The sequence below is a fragment of the Sphaerodactylus townsendi genome, linkage group LG07, assembly GCF_021028975.2.
Source record: "Sphaerodactylus townsendi isolate TG3544 linkage group LG07, MPM_Stown_v2.3, whole genome shotgun sequence".
NCBI classification, from domain to species: domain Eukaryota; kingdom Metazoa; phylum Chordata; class Lepidosauria; order Squamata; family Sphaerodactylidae; genus Sphaerodactylus; species Sphaerodactylus townsendi.
In genome coordinates this window covers 79284580-79299522 of record NC_059431.1, presented here as the reverse complement: position 1 = coordinate 79299522, position 14943 = coordinate 79284580, and the positions used below count along the sequence as shown (strand labels likewise).

General features: G+C 45.1%; 1 protein-coding gene across 2 annotated transcripts in view; it reads left to right on the top strand.

Moving 5' to 3' along the window:
* Nucleotides 1-341: 341 nt before the first annotated feature.
* LOC125436461 (histone-arginine methyltransferase CARM1-like) overlaps nt 342-14943 on the top strand; it is a 73809-nt gene continuing 59207 nt past the window's right edge. The window contains exon 1 of one of the 2 annotated variants that reach the window (XM_048503472.1): nt 342-846. In XM_048503472.1, the coding sequence (XP_048359429.1) occupies nt 684-846 (163 nt within the window). In that variant the 5' untranslated portion in view covers nt 342-683. The remainder of the gene's footprint in view (nt 847-14943) is intronic. The other variant, XM_048503471.1, reaches the window with a different exon arrangement.

Sequence of the window (14943 nt, the reverse complement as noted above, 5' to 3'; positions counted from 1 at the left end):
TTCTCTACCCTAGGGAAAACTTCATCTGCTTCATTTCTGTCTGTCAGGCAGTTATAAAAGCAAAGAGGAAAACAAATATTGACAACCCTAATTATAGCTACCTTCCTGCCAAGCATAGCCAACACTGATGGCAGGCCATTATAATAACTGTCCCAAATGGCTGTGGTGTGGAGAGATCTGGTGAGCGAGTGCATAGGTGACCAACCAGGAAGATAAAAATACCCGGACGCACTTCTGCTCGTGTCAATTTCGGGGCTCCTGCAAAAAGCAGGAGCACTTCCAAACGTGACCGACAGGTGGCACTCCATACAACGCTAACAGTAGGTCCTGCAGACACAGGCGGTTTACGTACCCTGGGTGGTATGTCTACAAACTGAAGGGATTTTTGCAGAGGAGGAGGAGGAGGAGGGGTGAGGAAGAGCCTGGTTTGCTGCAAATGCCAGCGAGAGCGAGGAGGCGTCTCAGATGGGGCGCTTGTTTATCAGGGAAGGCCAGCCAGCGCGCGTCGTCCCCAGGCTCTCCGCCGTTTTGCTTCTCGGCGTATTCTTTCCTTAGGTGATCGCGCGAGGGGCGAGGAGCCCGGAGGAGGAGCCGCCGCCGCCGCCGCCGCCGCCGCCTTCAGGACCCAGCCTCTCCAGCGGCCTGAGCTGTGCGCGGCTGCTTAGCTGGGGCAGGAGGACTCCATGGCTTCTCCATCGCCTCGGCTCTTGCAGTGCAGCGTCAAGCTGCTTTTCCTCAGCGAGGATCAGCTCCTGGAGGGGCTGCATCCCTCCATCCCCAGTCAGAAGGCTTTCCAGCTGGAGGTGCAGCCGCGGGAGGAGGACGCCGATGTGACGGTGACAGACGGTAAAGTGCACGAGGGGGGACGTGGGGGGTGGGGGAGACTGTCAGGTTTACGGTCAGCTGGGGTCGAAGGGAGATGCTTCGGGCTGAGGGAGGGGGGGGGGTGCGGTGAGAAGGTTGTCCCCGAAAGCTATTTTGACTCCGACTGTGCGTGTTTTCGGGGACGTGTTTTTCCTTTTGTTGTTTACTCGTTCTCTGCTGATAGTTTGTGAGTTCCCTTGGCCTTCTCTGTCGTCGACTTCAAATCAATGACGTCGGGGCATTTTTTGAAAGGGGTCTCAAAAGCGCTTGGGGAGCTGCCTTGCAAGGCTACCCTACCCTCCCCCCCCCCCCGCGCGCCCTGTATAAATTGTGCACATGTGCTTGTAGGCGATTGCAGCTTAAGGCTGTTCACACGTTGCGAACTTCCTGCTCGGAAAGCATTTCAGTGTACACATTTATTTTATACTCATGTGCTTGCGCACAAATGTTCTGTTTCTTGGGAGGTGGGGGAGGGGTGCTGCTGTCTAGTATGCTGCCAAGCAAAATCTGCATGTGCCACCTCTGCATGTGACTATCTAGGAATAGGCTACTCCCTGACTTCCGTGCAGGACAGGTGAAAATTTCTAAAACGGGAGAGGTCACAAGTCAAGTTAATGTGTAAGGCACCCTGTCTCTCCAGGAAATTATGTTTCCTATAATGCCGCCTTTGTAATGGTTGGCTGGGTTTTGCTGTTGAGGTTGAAAAGAAATCTGCACATGCTCAACATTTGCTACATACTCAGTCTTGACAGTTGTAAGCGGTACCTTCCCAAGTGAGGAGTGTGCTTTGGAGCTTTTAGTCCCCGAGAAGTCTGCCATAGTGCTCCATAAACTTTGTTCACGTTGGCGCTGCACTTGTGCGAGTTGATAAAAATCAGTGACAAATTACAGCCTCCAACCAGTCCTTACTCTTTTTTAAACTGCATGTATTTTGGTGTAAAGCCCCACCTTGTAAACCACACTCTAGGTCAGTGGTGGCGAACCTATGGCACGGGTGCCAGAGATGGCACTCAGAGCCCTCTCTGTGGGCACTTGCGCACAGAGTTCATCATGTGGGAGGGGGGTGGAAAATCACCCCCCCACACACACACACACACATCTTGGCTGGCCTGGGCATGATCCTTTACCTGGGAGTAAGCTCGGTTGCTGGCAATGGGGCTTGCTTCTGAGTAAACCCTCCTAGGATCGTGATTCACCCATTTGGAGTGTTGCACAGTTGCTTCACCAAGCTTACTCCTGAGTAACGCATGCCTCGGCGCCAACCATTTTTCCTAAACTAAAACCTCAGTATTCAGGTTAAATTGCCGTGTTGGCACTTTGTGATAAATAAGTGGGTTTTGGGTTGCAATTTGGGCACTCGGTCTCAAAAAGGTTTGCCATCACTGCTCTAGGTCTACACTTTTGTGAGTTTCAGCTCGCATTAAACCCTTTGCAGGTCTGATTGGTGGATGATTTCTGATTGAGCTATGAGATGTTGTGTAAAAAAGCTTGCATGTTATATATAGTAGGCTTGGATTTGATCATTGCTGTTTTGAGAGGTCATGCAGCTGCTTCCTTACGTATCATTTTTAAACATGTGCAAGCATTACTATCTAATAGTTAACAAGCAAACAGCAACAATGTTTGGATAAGTGTAGTTTGCTTAGTTTTCTACTTATCTGTGGGCTGGCATCCATTTTGCCTCGTAAGTGAGAAGGAGGGGGCAAGGAGAACAGGGAAGGCAGTGCAGCCTGGCTTACGAATCCCCATTCTTATTCTTCCACCTTTAGTCTTTTGGAACATATTAAAGCAGGAACAAATCTCTGATACCTTATAAAGTATTTCATAGAATCATAGAGTTGGAAGAGACCACAAGGGCCATCAAGTCCAACCGCCTGCCATGCAGGAACACACAATCAAAGCACTCCCGACATATGTTCATCCAGCCTCTGCTTAAAAACCTCCAAAGAAGGAGACTCCACCGCTCTCCGAGGCAGTGAATGCCACTGTCAAACAGCCCTGACAGTCAGAAAGTTTACTTGTATTTATAATACAAATTTGTATTTATATTTATAATACAAATATATTTTCTGCCAATATTGCATCTGCACACAATTGTCCAGTTGAGTTGTTTTGTGTGTCTTGGATACTTTTATATTATACCCCTTAGTTTTGACTCTGACCACATGATGGCCAGCTGCAATCATTTTGCCATTTATGTTTCAGACAAAAATTGCCCAGATCCACTTAGGGTTAGATGCTGTCATGGATGATTTACCTTTGGCATCTGCTAGTCCAGTGTATATGGATGCTTTTTAGCTTGTGGATCTTGAGAATGGGGACATGATCCTTGAACAGGTGAGGCCTGTGTTCTTGACCCTCGCCTTTACTATCTGATAAAAGCTGCCACAGGAGGCTGGCTGAGTGGGTATGGAGAACAGTAAATACTTCCTTGATAGCTGGTTTTGTGCTGCTCATACTCAAGGAGGCACTAATGATACCTGTTTGGGGGGGAAAACACCACTATGATGGAAGAGTTTGGGCCAGTCTCCAATTTTCCATTCTTGGTCAAGGTGCTAAAGTGGGTTGTTGCTTCTCATCTCCAGGAGTTCTTGGAAGAGGCTGATTTTCTGAACCCGTTTCAATCTAGCTTCAAACCAGGTTTTGGAATAGATACTGCTTTGGTTACCTTGATTGATGACCTCTATTGGGAACTAGTGTTACACACACAGAATACTATAGTCAGTCCTCTCTCAAGACTATCAAATCCAAACAGGGTAACACAACTGACATGAAACCAGGAGTCACTGTGGCCAATATCAGAACAAAGGGACAGCACACACTCACACACACCGGCAGGGCAGTGACAAATAGGCTCATTGCTTCCACACAGTCTTCTGTTTCCCTGCCTCTTTTAACAGGACCTTGCCCAGACAGCTGAGGATAGCCTGCACCTGGCTGTTGCATCAGCCCTGCTCCTGCAAACACTTCTCTTTACTGTTGAGGCTGGGGTGGTGCAGGGCTGCCAAGAGCGTGCAATGCCTCCTGTCCTGCAGGTCACTATGCAGCCTTTTCCTGCACTTGAGGGATGAGAGGGAAAGCAAACCGGGTTCCCTGTGGCTGGCATCGCACCAGGAGGCTGAGGAGCTTCTCAGCCGGTCCCTGGCTATGGCTCAGAGTCCAAACCCACAGCCTTTGTGCTGGTTTCCAGTTGTGTCTCTGGGTCTGACCCCACAGATGCCATCTTCTCCTGCAGCTTCTCTGCTGCCAGCTGGGGGCTGGAGCACCATGCCACCATCTGGCTCCTCATCTGAAGAGTCCTCCAAATCCCTGGACTCAGCTGAGCCTGGCTGGGCCATGACACATCAACAGGGGGAAAGTGACCTTGTTAATTGTGCTGGATCTCTCAGTGGCTTTCATATTATCAACTGTAGTATCCTCCTGAGCTGCCTCAGCACTGGGACAAAAGCACACCATGGCCACTTCTGCATTGCACAATCATACCTGGTTACAGCCGGTTTCTTGCAATCCGGGTCTGTTTTATCCTGGTTTTTCTGTTCGCATGGCTGCCCATTTTGTGAAGGAAGAAGAGTTTGGATTTATATCCCTCCTTTCTCTCCTGCAGGAGACTCAAAGGGGCTTACAATCTCCTTGCCCTTCCCCCCTCACAACAAACACCCTGTGAGGTAGGTGGGGCTGAGAGAGCTCCGAGAAGCTGTGACTAGCCCAAGGTCACCCAGCTGGCATGTGTGGGAGTGTACAGGCTAATCTCAATTCCCCAGATAAGCCTCCACAGCTCAGGCGGCAGAGCTGGGAATCAAACCCGGTTCCTCCAGATTAGATAAACGAGCTCTTAACCTCCTACGCCACTGCTGCTCTCTCTCACTGCTGCTCTCTCATCAGGAGGAAGTACTCTAGCTTGTTTCGCGCCAGGCCAGGTTTCTTGTATTTACATTGCAGGTGTATCTGAACATGCCCAGTGTTCCCCATTCTAATTGGGTGTTGTTTTTGAGTGACAGCTTGAATGAATGTCAGGCGGGGACAGTGGTGTAACTAGGCAAACTGGAGCCCTGGGCAAAACCTGAGTTTGATGCCCCCCTCCCAGGCGCATGCCCAATGCAACGCGCACTCCCCTTGTAGCTACGCCCAGTGGCATATCTAGGCAAACTGGAGTTTGGCGCCCCCCATGGGTAGCCACCCTCCCCCATCTGTGACCAAGCAATGATTTTTTTTTTACAATCTCAGGTTGTTTCAAAGTCACCACTGCACATTATGGGAACATGCCACAACCTCACAAATCTGAGCACAGCACAATAAGCCATGCCACACAGCAGAAAATAATTTTGTTGAAAACATTTTCAAAATGCTTTCAAAATGTTTTATTACTGCTATGAAAACATTTTATGGTGTTGGTTATCCAGACCCCCAATTGGGGGAAACAGCATCACTTTCAATGTTTAAAAGGAGAATCTGGGCTCCCTAGTTTAAACAAGTGATGCTGGAATCCAACCCCCCAAACAGTGACTATTCATTTTCTACACTGAGGTGTTTAAACTAGGGGAGCCCAGATTCCTCCTCTTGTAATCTACTCTTAAAGGGAGGAGAATCTGGGGTTCTCTTAGTGTTAAACAACATTGGAAGTGATGCTATTTTGGGGTTGATTCTCCCTCCTTCACCCTGAAACAGCATCACTCTGGCAATGTTTAAACTGAGGACCTCAGATTTTCCCTTTAAACTCCTGTCAAAGGTGAGGGGATTCTAAAAAGGAAAAATCTTGGGGAAATTTGGGGTGCCTGCTTTTAGCAGGGGTGCACAATTGTTAAGCTAGCAGCACCAAACTTTCAGGGTATCTTTAGGAGACTCCTCCCCAATGATAATGATATCACACCCAGGTTTACAGCTGAAGTTTGGTTCTAGGGGGTCCAAAGATTATGGGACCCTCAAAGGTGTAGCCCCATCTTCTGTTAGGCTCCCATTGGAAACAATGGACTGATGGAGCACCCCCTTGGGGAGTCCATAACTTTGGACCCCCTGGACTTCAAACTTCACAAAACCTTCAGGTGAGTATAAGTAAAAGATTCTCCCTGATGATACCCTCCCAGGTTTGGGTGAGAAGTTTAGTTCAGGGGGTCCCAAGAGTTATCGACCCTCAAAGGTGTAGCCCCTCATCTCCTATTAGCTCCCATTGGAAACAATGGGGGATGTGGCACCCCCTTTGGGAGTCCATAACTTTGGACTCCCTGAACCAAACCTCACCAAACCTGGGTGATAGCATCAGGAGAGTCTCCAAAAACATCCCTGAAATTTTGGTGCTGCTAGCCTAAAAGCTGCGCCCTCTGCAGGCTACAAATGGAAAAACACTGAAAATACAAAAAATCCCACAAACAAACCTGCGCCCCCCACAGGGCTGCGCCCAGGGCAACTGCCCACTTTGCCCAATGGGAGGAACGCCTCTGGGTGGGGAGATCAGGTTGCTGAGCGGGGAGATCAGGTTGCGGGGCGGGAAAAAAAAACTCGTTCTACTCTCAATTGGTATTTCCACAGCAGCAGGCTCTAGCAGACTCACCCTGGGATTTTTGAAAAGAATCACCAATTTGGCAATTTTTGAATACCCTGGGATGATGGAAATATCACAGGACAAACCCGCTTTAGGACTGGGAACCATGCGAAATTCTTGCGTGGAACGGGTTATTTCTTTTGCTCAACCCAGGATATCTGGACCATGCAGAAACAGCCAAGGTTACAGTAGTTCTTATCTAGGGGGTTGATCGCAGAGGGTGGTGCAGTCACATAGCTGCCATGGGGCAGGGGGCGCTGCGCCCTGGGTGTGTGCCATTGGAGTCATGTGAGGGGTGAGAAATGGCCCTCACATCCCTCTCCCTTCCTCCTCGCCCCACCAGGCCTGGCAGAGGCTGCTGCTGGGTGCCCCTGGCTGGCCCCGCCCCACCAGCCAGGCCCCACAGCCTGGAGCAGCCTGGTGGGGCCGGGTCATGGGGCTGGGCAGTGGCCCAGCCAGGCTGCTTTTTCAGCCAGCTGCTCTTTGCAGTGGGGTGGGGGCGGGGCATGGGTGCCATTTTGCCCCGGCACCATTCCTCCCCATGCCTTTGAGGTGGTGTTGGGGGTTTCTTGCTCTGCCATTGATTTGTGGGGTGCTACAGGGTCCCATCTTTACTCCCATGCAATTTAACATATATAGAAAGTTCCTGGGAAAAGTCATCAGGAGGCATGGGCTGAAACGTTATGAATATGTGGTTGATAGGTAGCTGTACCTTTCTTTTCCACCTAATTCTGAGAATGCTGTTGTGTTCTGCTGTTGTTTGCCATTGTTTGGAGTTAGTATTAGATTGAATGAGGATGAACAAGCTGAAACTTAATCCAGACAAGACAGAGGTTTTCTGGGTTAGTAGAAGGACAGAGCAGGGACTTGAGATCTCTCCTGTGTTGATTGGAGTTGGGTTTTTTGGTCATTAAGTCACAGCTGACATTTATTTTATTTATTTTTATATTTATACCCTGCCCTACCCCCCAAAGGGTTCAGGGCGCCTTACAATGGCATAAAGCCTAAAATCATACATAAAATTCTTATAAATAACAATCAATAAAAACAATCATAAAACCATTTTATGGTGACCCTGTAGAGTTTTCAAGGCAAGAGATGTTCAGAGGTGGTTTTGCCATTGCTTGTTTTTGCTTAGCAGCCCAAGACTTCCTTGGTAGTCTGCCATCCAAATGCTAGCCAGGGCTGACCTTGTTAACTTCTGAGATCTAATGAGGTAGGACTATGCAGGTTAAGCAGTAGGTCTATATCAGGGGTCTGCAACCTGCGGCTCTCCAGATGTTCATGAACTACAATTCCCATCAGCCCCTGTCAGCACGACCAATTGGCCATGCTGGCAGGGGCTGATGGGAATTGTAGTTCATGAACATCTGGAGAGCCGCAGGTTGCAGACCCCTGGTCTATATACTCTCTTTGAAAACCCATGTTTGCGGCTTGGAAGTGCTGCTTGATACAGCTGGCACCTTAGAAAATCAGGTGGCTGCTGTGGCTCAAAGTACTTTTGCCCATCTTTGGCTGTTGTGTCAGCTGTGCCTATTCCTGGTTATATCTAGCCACAGTGACCCATGCCTTAGTTATATCTAGACTGGACTATTGTATTATGCTCCACTTTTGAAGAATGTAGCTGTAACTAGTGCAAAATACTGCAGATTGACTGTTGGTCAAGACCAGCTACCAGGGACATATGACCCTGATATTACAACAATTATACTGGCTACCGATCTGCTCCAGAACCCAATTGGTTGTTTTTTTCTACATGGCTTGGGACTGGGGTATCTGAAGAACTGTTTTCTCCCATTTGTTCCTGCCTGGGAATTAACATTTCAGGGAGTGGCTCTCCTGACTGTCCCACCAATCAAAGAAGTTCATTTGGTGGGTGTACAAGACGGAGTCTTTTTGGTGGCAGCCCCACAATTGTGGAACTGCCTCCCCAGAGTGGTATTCCTGGCCCCCACACTGTCTGTTTTCAGAAGGCAATTGAAGACTGCATTTGGCTGCATTGGGTTTTATTTATTGGTAGTCCTAATTGGATTTTTAAAATTGTGACTTTTTGTAGGGTTTGATAATTGCTGTTTTATATTGTTTTACTTGCATTGTAAGCAGCCCCGAGTTCTTCTAGGGATGGCAGTTAATAAATATTTTAAATAAATAAATATTTCAGTGTAATGTCAAAATTACTATCTACTAGTAAGCCATAATATATAGTACAGTCTAGCGGCAGAACTTTCAAATACAATGGAATACTTGTGACCTTCTGTTGTGGGGTTTTCTCCTTTGATTAAGAAATCCCACTGTGTTTGCAAGTCTATATGGAACCTTTTTTATGCTGATGAGTTGGAAACCCAGTGCCCAGTGGTAGACCCTCTTGAATTGCCTGACTGGCCCCCTGTCTCAGTACAGGAAATTGCTGATCTGATAAGCGGTCTAAAGAATGGGAAAGCGGCTGGTCCAGATTCAATTATCCCGGAGATTTTGAAATCAGATCTGGAGTGGTGGACCCCGCTCCTGGCGGCAGTGTTTACCATCATTAATAACACAGGTGTTATCCCAAACAGCTGGCGATTAGCCGTATTAGTACCAATCTACAAAAAGGGAGACCCTACTGATCCTTCCAATTACCGGCCAATTAGTCTACTATCGGTAATTGGAAAGCTCTATTCAAAATTATTATTGACTAGATTGCAAACTTGGCTGGATCAAACTAAAATCATTGGACCTGAGCAAGCAGGATTTTGTAGAAATAAGTCAACCTTGGATCATTGTTTAGTACTCTCCCATCTGGTAAATAAGTATGCTACTACAAAGGCTTCTAAATTATTTGCTGCTTTTATTGACCTAAAAGGAGCCTTTGATACTGTGACAAGAAATCTCCTGTGGGACAAGATGAAGTCATTGAATGTTGACCCCAGACTTCTATTCCTGATCAAACAGTTATATACCAACACTGTTTGTCAAGTTAGATTCTCTGGGGAAGGTCAGTTAACCTGCAGAATTAGTACTCCTCGTGGGGTTAAACAAGGTTGCATACTGGCTCCTACTTTATTCAATTTATTCCTCAATGATTTACCTCATGCTTTGGTGTCTGTGAATGGGCATAGTCCTAAATTACATCTTACCCATGTTCCTTTAATGTTGTATGCAGATGATGCAGTGTTATTGTCCTTGTCCAGTATTGACCTTAAACGCCTAACGTACAGTTTTGCTAATTATTGCGAAGAGAACAGACTGGAAATTAACTATGCCAAAACTAAAGTTCTCATTTTTGCTAAGAGTTGGAAGCCCATGTCCTGGCGAATTAAGGGCCACAAAATTGAGCAGGTCAAATATTTCCGATACCTTGGCATTTACTATAGGTATAATTTGTCATGGTCCTCACAGTGACTAGCAGTAACTACCTCGGCACATACCGACATGACAGCAATATATCGCTTTTTTTATAGTAAAGGCAATCAATACATTCCTGCGGCTTTGAAGGTTTTTGAGGCTAGGATTGGCTCCTTGCTACTGTATGGTTCCCCCATTTGGATTTCGGCAATAAATAAATCATTTAATTTATTACATTCCAAATTCCTTCGGAAACTAATGGGGCTCCCTAGATGTGTGCCTTATGCTGCGTTGTGCATTGAGATGGGCCAAACAACTCTAGAAACCTTGGCATGGATAAGGGCCATAAAATATTGGCTGCATATACATTTTCTAGTGGGATCCAATAGCTATATTCCCTCTCTGTTATCAGATCACTTTATTTCACAATGGTATACTTTGATCTTTAGAAAGGTTGAAGCTATTGGTTTCCCCTTGGAATCACTCCTTATGCTCACAAAGGTGGAAGCCTCCAGACTAGTTAAGAATAGGCTCTTGGATCTTGATTTTCATAATTTGACTCGTGCTGCCAAGACAACCTGTTCTCCGACTACATTATTAATCCCATGCGAGCGTGGAATTATGGCAGCTATTATCTTCGGCTGCATTGATAAATCCCACCCAGAGGAGAGAGAGCCTTGGCTACCCGTGCAAGATGTAATGTGGCTGCCATCCAGCTCTGGTTTTGGAGTGGAAAGATTTCTAAAGAATATGGAACATTTTCTTAAAAGGAGTTTGTTCATGTGGATAGGACTAATGCGGTTGAAACACTTGGACCATCTCTTCTTGTTTCCTTATGCCCTTAATACAATAAGAGATAACGCATGAAATACATGGAATCTCCATTTTTCTTGAAAATGTTCTCCCCAGTGGCATGAGTGTTATAAGATACCCAATCTCCTGAACAGCTCTGATGTGCTCTTTTGTGAAACTGTTGCAAATTTTATTCTGGAAATTAGTAATTTTAGCAATTTTAACTGTATTTCTTAACCTTGTTTTGTTGGAGCCCCTAGAGGATGGGGCGGTATAAAAGTTTAATAAATAAATAAATAAATAAATAAATAAAAATTTTAAAACTTTGTCCTGTTTTATATGCCAATAAAGGCTTGTGTGTGTGGAAGTCTATATGGAATTAATTGTAGTTCTGTTCACTATGCCCAGTGCAATTAGTAAGAAGATTCAATAATGACACTGCCTAAAGCTGCTAGGACATGACGATCTGAATTGGCTCACTGTACAGGTAGACCAAATGACAGTCTGCATTCTCTTTTTCTGAAGAGTAGTGTAAAATGTTGCTGCATTAAAAAAATGTCAGTTTCATAAAATTATGGCTAATTATGCAAAAGGAATCTGCTGCACAATGGGGGCAAATGTCTGTCGCAGCAAGATTTCATATATGGGTGTATTTCATTAAGCCCCACTTTCACTTACTAGTCTCCTGGCAGCAAGCAAGACCACTTCTAGCATGGATTTAATTTTGCTTCACTGCCAGGGCGGGGAGATTTTCCAGTGAGCACAGCTTTGCCTCGGACCTCTTCCCTCTGCCCACAGCCAGCCCTCCTAGTTCCACCTTTCCCGTTCTTCGCACAGTTTTCCATGCCTTCCTCTTCGCCCCCCACTTCCATGTAGCTAACTACTTTAGGAAAGCTACAAAATGATCCTATCTGACTATACCTAGCCTGCCAGGTATATCATAAACCAGGTTTATGCATACTTACTGTAAGAAGAAAATGTATCATCAATCTCCAAGTGTTTATGGTGTCACAACTGGAACAATCTTGAACTGTAAGTGGTAAGGTGTGTGCTTAGGGCAGTCTCTATCATATGTATCCTTCCAGAGACTGAATAGCAGAATTTCTGCTTCTCCATTAAAAGTTTAGGCACGCACCCTCAGCGAGAATTTTTAACAGTCCAAGCTACAAGCAACTACATCACTGTTGCTAATTTCCTGCTGTGAATGAAGGAAGCCTGCTCTGTAACTGTGCCATCTGCGGTGCACACAGGTGCCTGTGTAAAACAATCTTCCAGGTGAAAAGTACTGATGAAGTGGGCGCACATCCTCTGGAGATTTGGTTGAACGGGGATAGTGAAGTACCTGAATGCAAGAGACAGTAATAATTGGCAGGAATGAAAATATGGTCCAGGTCTGCACATGTTGGGTGGAGGAAGTATTTAAACATCAAGCCTGCTACTCAAGAAGGGGAAAAAATGCTGAAACGTATAGAAAATGCAAACATTGATTGAGAGGCCAACAATCTAATTAGACTTAGAGCACAAGAGTGCTTGTTGGGATTCACTGTATGAGCTGAAAAAAAGAGTGATTGCAAGTATAAGATTGCAAGAGAGTTCAGCATCATACGAAACCTTTTTTGTTATATGGGAAGCTGTCTTGGCAAAGAGGTTTGGAGTTTTGGAGGAATCTTGTTGAAGTGCTAACCTACAAAAGCAACAGCTACATCACTGCAGTGTGTGACAAAATACTGGAATGTGTTTTGGCAAGGTGTTAAGTGATCTGGAAATGTAGTTAGTAGGTAAGAGTGTGAGTATTACTGTGCAATTCTATGCAGAGTTACTTCAGTCTCTAAGCTCATTGAAATAAATCTCCGTAGGGATTGCACTGTTAGGGTTGCTAATCTCCAGGTAGGGTCTGGAAATCTCTGGAATTATAACTGATCTCCAGACTGTAGAGATCTCCAGACTATAGGGTTAGGGTTAGATACTGAGGAATAGTATTAAAATGTTTTAGAGGAATGTTTAATGTTAGTGTTTTCATGCTTTATGGAGAAAAAAGTACCGCCGTTATCTTGCGTGCAGATACTGAATGGAGGGGCCCTTAATAATGATGATTTGTTTTGTGGAGGTAAATATTGATTGTGATGTCAGAGCCTACCCTTTTGCCCTGAATTCATAGGTGTCCTGGGATTCTTAATATCATACAAACGATGTCTTTGTTTTAACAGTTCATCAGTGGGTAAGATGTTGATTCCTCTCGAGGGAACATCACGTGACTGGTATAAGCCACAAGGGTTGTAAGGCTAGAATTTAAATATCCTTCAGAAATTCTCATTTGGTCACTTTAGATATCTTTGGCAAAACATGCCTTGGCCCTGTTCCAAGGAATCCTTTAATTTCCATTTGTGGGTAATTTTACATTCACTGCCCTCCTCAGCTTCTCTGAGCTGCACTGGAAGCTGCCTGTGATGCTTTTTATCTCTTCCTTGTGCAGAGTTTTTACGAATAAATAAGAAAAATGTTTAGAAACAAAGACTTCGCAGAGCTTTTTGCTGCTGAAGAAGCAAGATCATTAATCTAGTGGAATCAATGCCTACGTTGCAGAGAAAGTTGGTTTGATCCCTTCCATCCTTCCACTTTTGTAAGATAAAGATGTAAATGTGGTATGTAAACAGAGGTATGATAAGGACATCATAAAAACATGGATTTGTCAAAGCACATCTATATATCCAATTAAGAGGGTTTATGCCACAGATATGGAACAAAAATGTGATTAAACTGAAGTTATTCTTTTGGTAAATTCAAATTTTATTTTGTTTTCAATCTCTTCAACCATATGTTGGTGGTATTATAAATAAAATGAAAATGAGGGAATGCAGTAAAACAATAAAAGATATGCAAAAAATCTGGCTACAGCTGTTAGCTAGCCCACATTGCTATTCTTTTGGTAATAGAGAGTCCTAGGACACAACGACAGGGGAATTACAAGGCAACTGATTATAGGTAATGGTCCGTCATAATAGATACACAGAAGGCTGAGGGGGGATGTGATTGAAGTCTATAAAATTATGCATGGGATAGAAAATGTCAACAGAAATAATTTTTTTCTCTTTCTCACAATACTAGAACCAGGGGGCATACATTGAAAATGGTGGGGGGAAGAATTAGGACTAATAAAAGGAAACACTTCTTCACACAACGTGTGATTGGTGTTTGGAATATGCTGCCACAGGAGGTGGTGATAGCCACTAACCTGGATAGCTTTAAAAGGGGCTTGGACAGATTTATGGAGGAGAAGTCGATTTATGGCTACCAATCTTGATCCTCTTTGATCTGAGATTGCAAATGCCTTAACAGCCCAGGTGCTCGGGAGCGACAGCCGCAGAAGGCCATTGCTTTCACATCCTGCATGTGAGCTCCCAATGGCACCTGGTGGGCCACTGCGAGTAGCAGAGAGCTGGACTCTGGTCCGTTCCAGCTGGCTTGTTCTTATGTTCTTATGTTCTTATGTTCTTATGAGATTGTGGAGCATGTTTTAGGTGCACACACATTTGGTGCATGATATTGGTCAGAGGTTGTTTGGCTTCACTGAGATTCTTTCTGAAGTTACAGGGCACCTTTGAAGATACTTCCATACAGTGTTATATTTCAGGTGTTCCAGATGCCTTTCATGTATTTGTGGAGCCTGGGGTTACCAAGAATTGGCTGCGACGTGACAGTACAGCTATATGGAAGATTCCTTCCAGACAAACACTTGCTCAATTAGATGAGCAACAAATGAATATTAACCTGTTATAAGTAGGTTTACCAACCTCCAGGTCGCACTCGGGGATTTCCTATTACTACAATTGATCTCCAGACAACCAAGATCAGTTTCCCTGGAGAAAATGACTGCTTTGGAGAGTGGACCCGATGGATCATATTTCACTGCAGTCCCTCCCCAAACTCTGCCCTCCCCATGTGCCACAAATACCTGTCCAAACAGCCCATAAGAACCCACAACAACTAGTTGATTCTGGCTGTGAAAGCCTTTGACAATACACAATACAATTCTTCCTGCTAACTTTTCTCCTTACAAAAAGAAGAGGGGGGGTCATATGAACTGTTTGTACACATACATATATAAATGGCATGATAAGAGTATACAGACATGCTTGTTACTGTTTGTTCAAAGTTACCAGTTCAGGGAGTGTGTTGTCATATTGTATTGTTGTCGTTTTTTACTATGTTAGCATACGAAAATAAATTCAGGTATTTAAGCTAATAGGTGGGGAGGAGTTGTGGCTCAGTGGAAGAGCCTCTGCTTTGTGTGCAGAAAGTTTGATGTTCAATCCTTGGCATCTCCAGTTAAACAGGACCAGGCGGTAGGTGAGGTAAAGAACCTCTTCCTGAGGCCCTGGAGAGACACTGCTAGTGTGAGTAGACAATATTGACCTTGATAGCCCCAA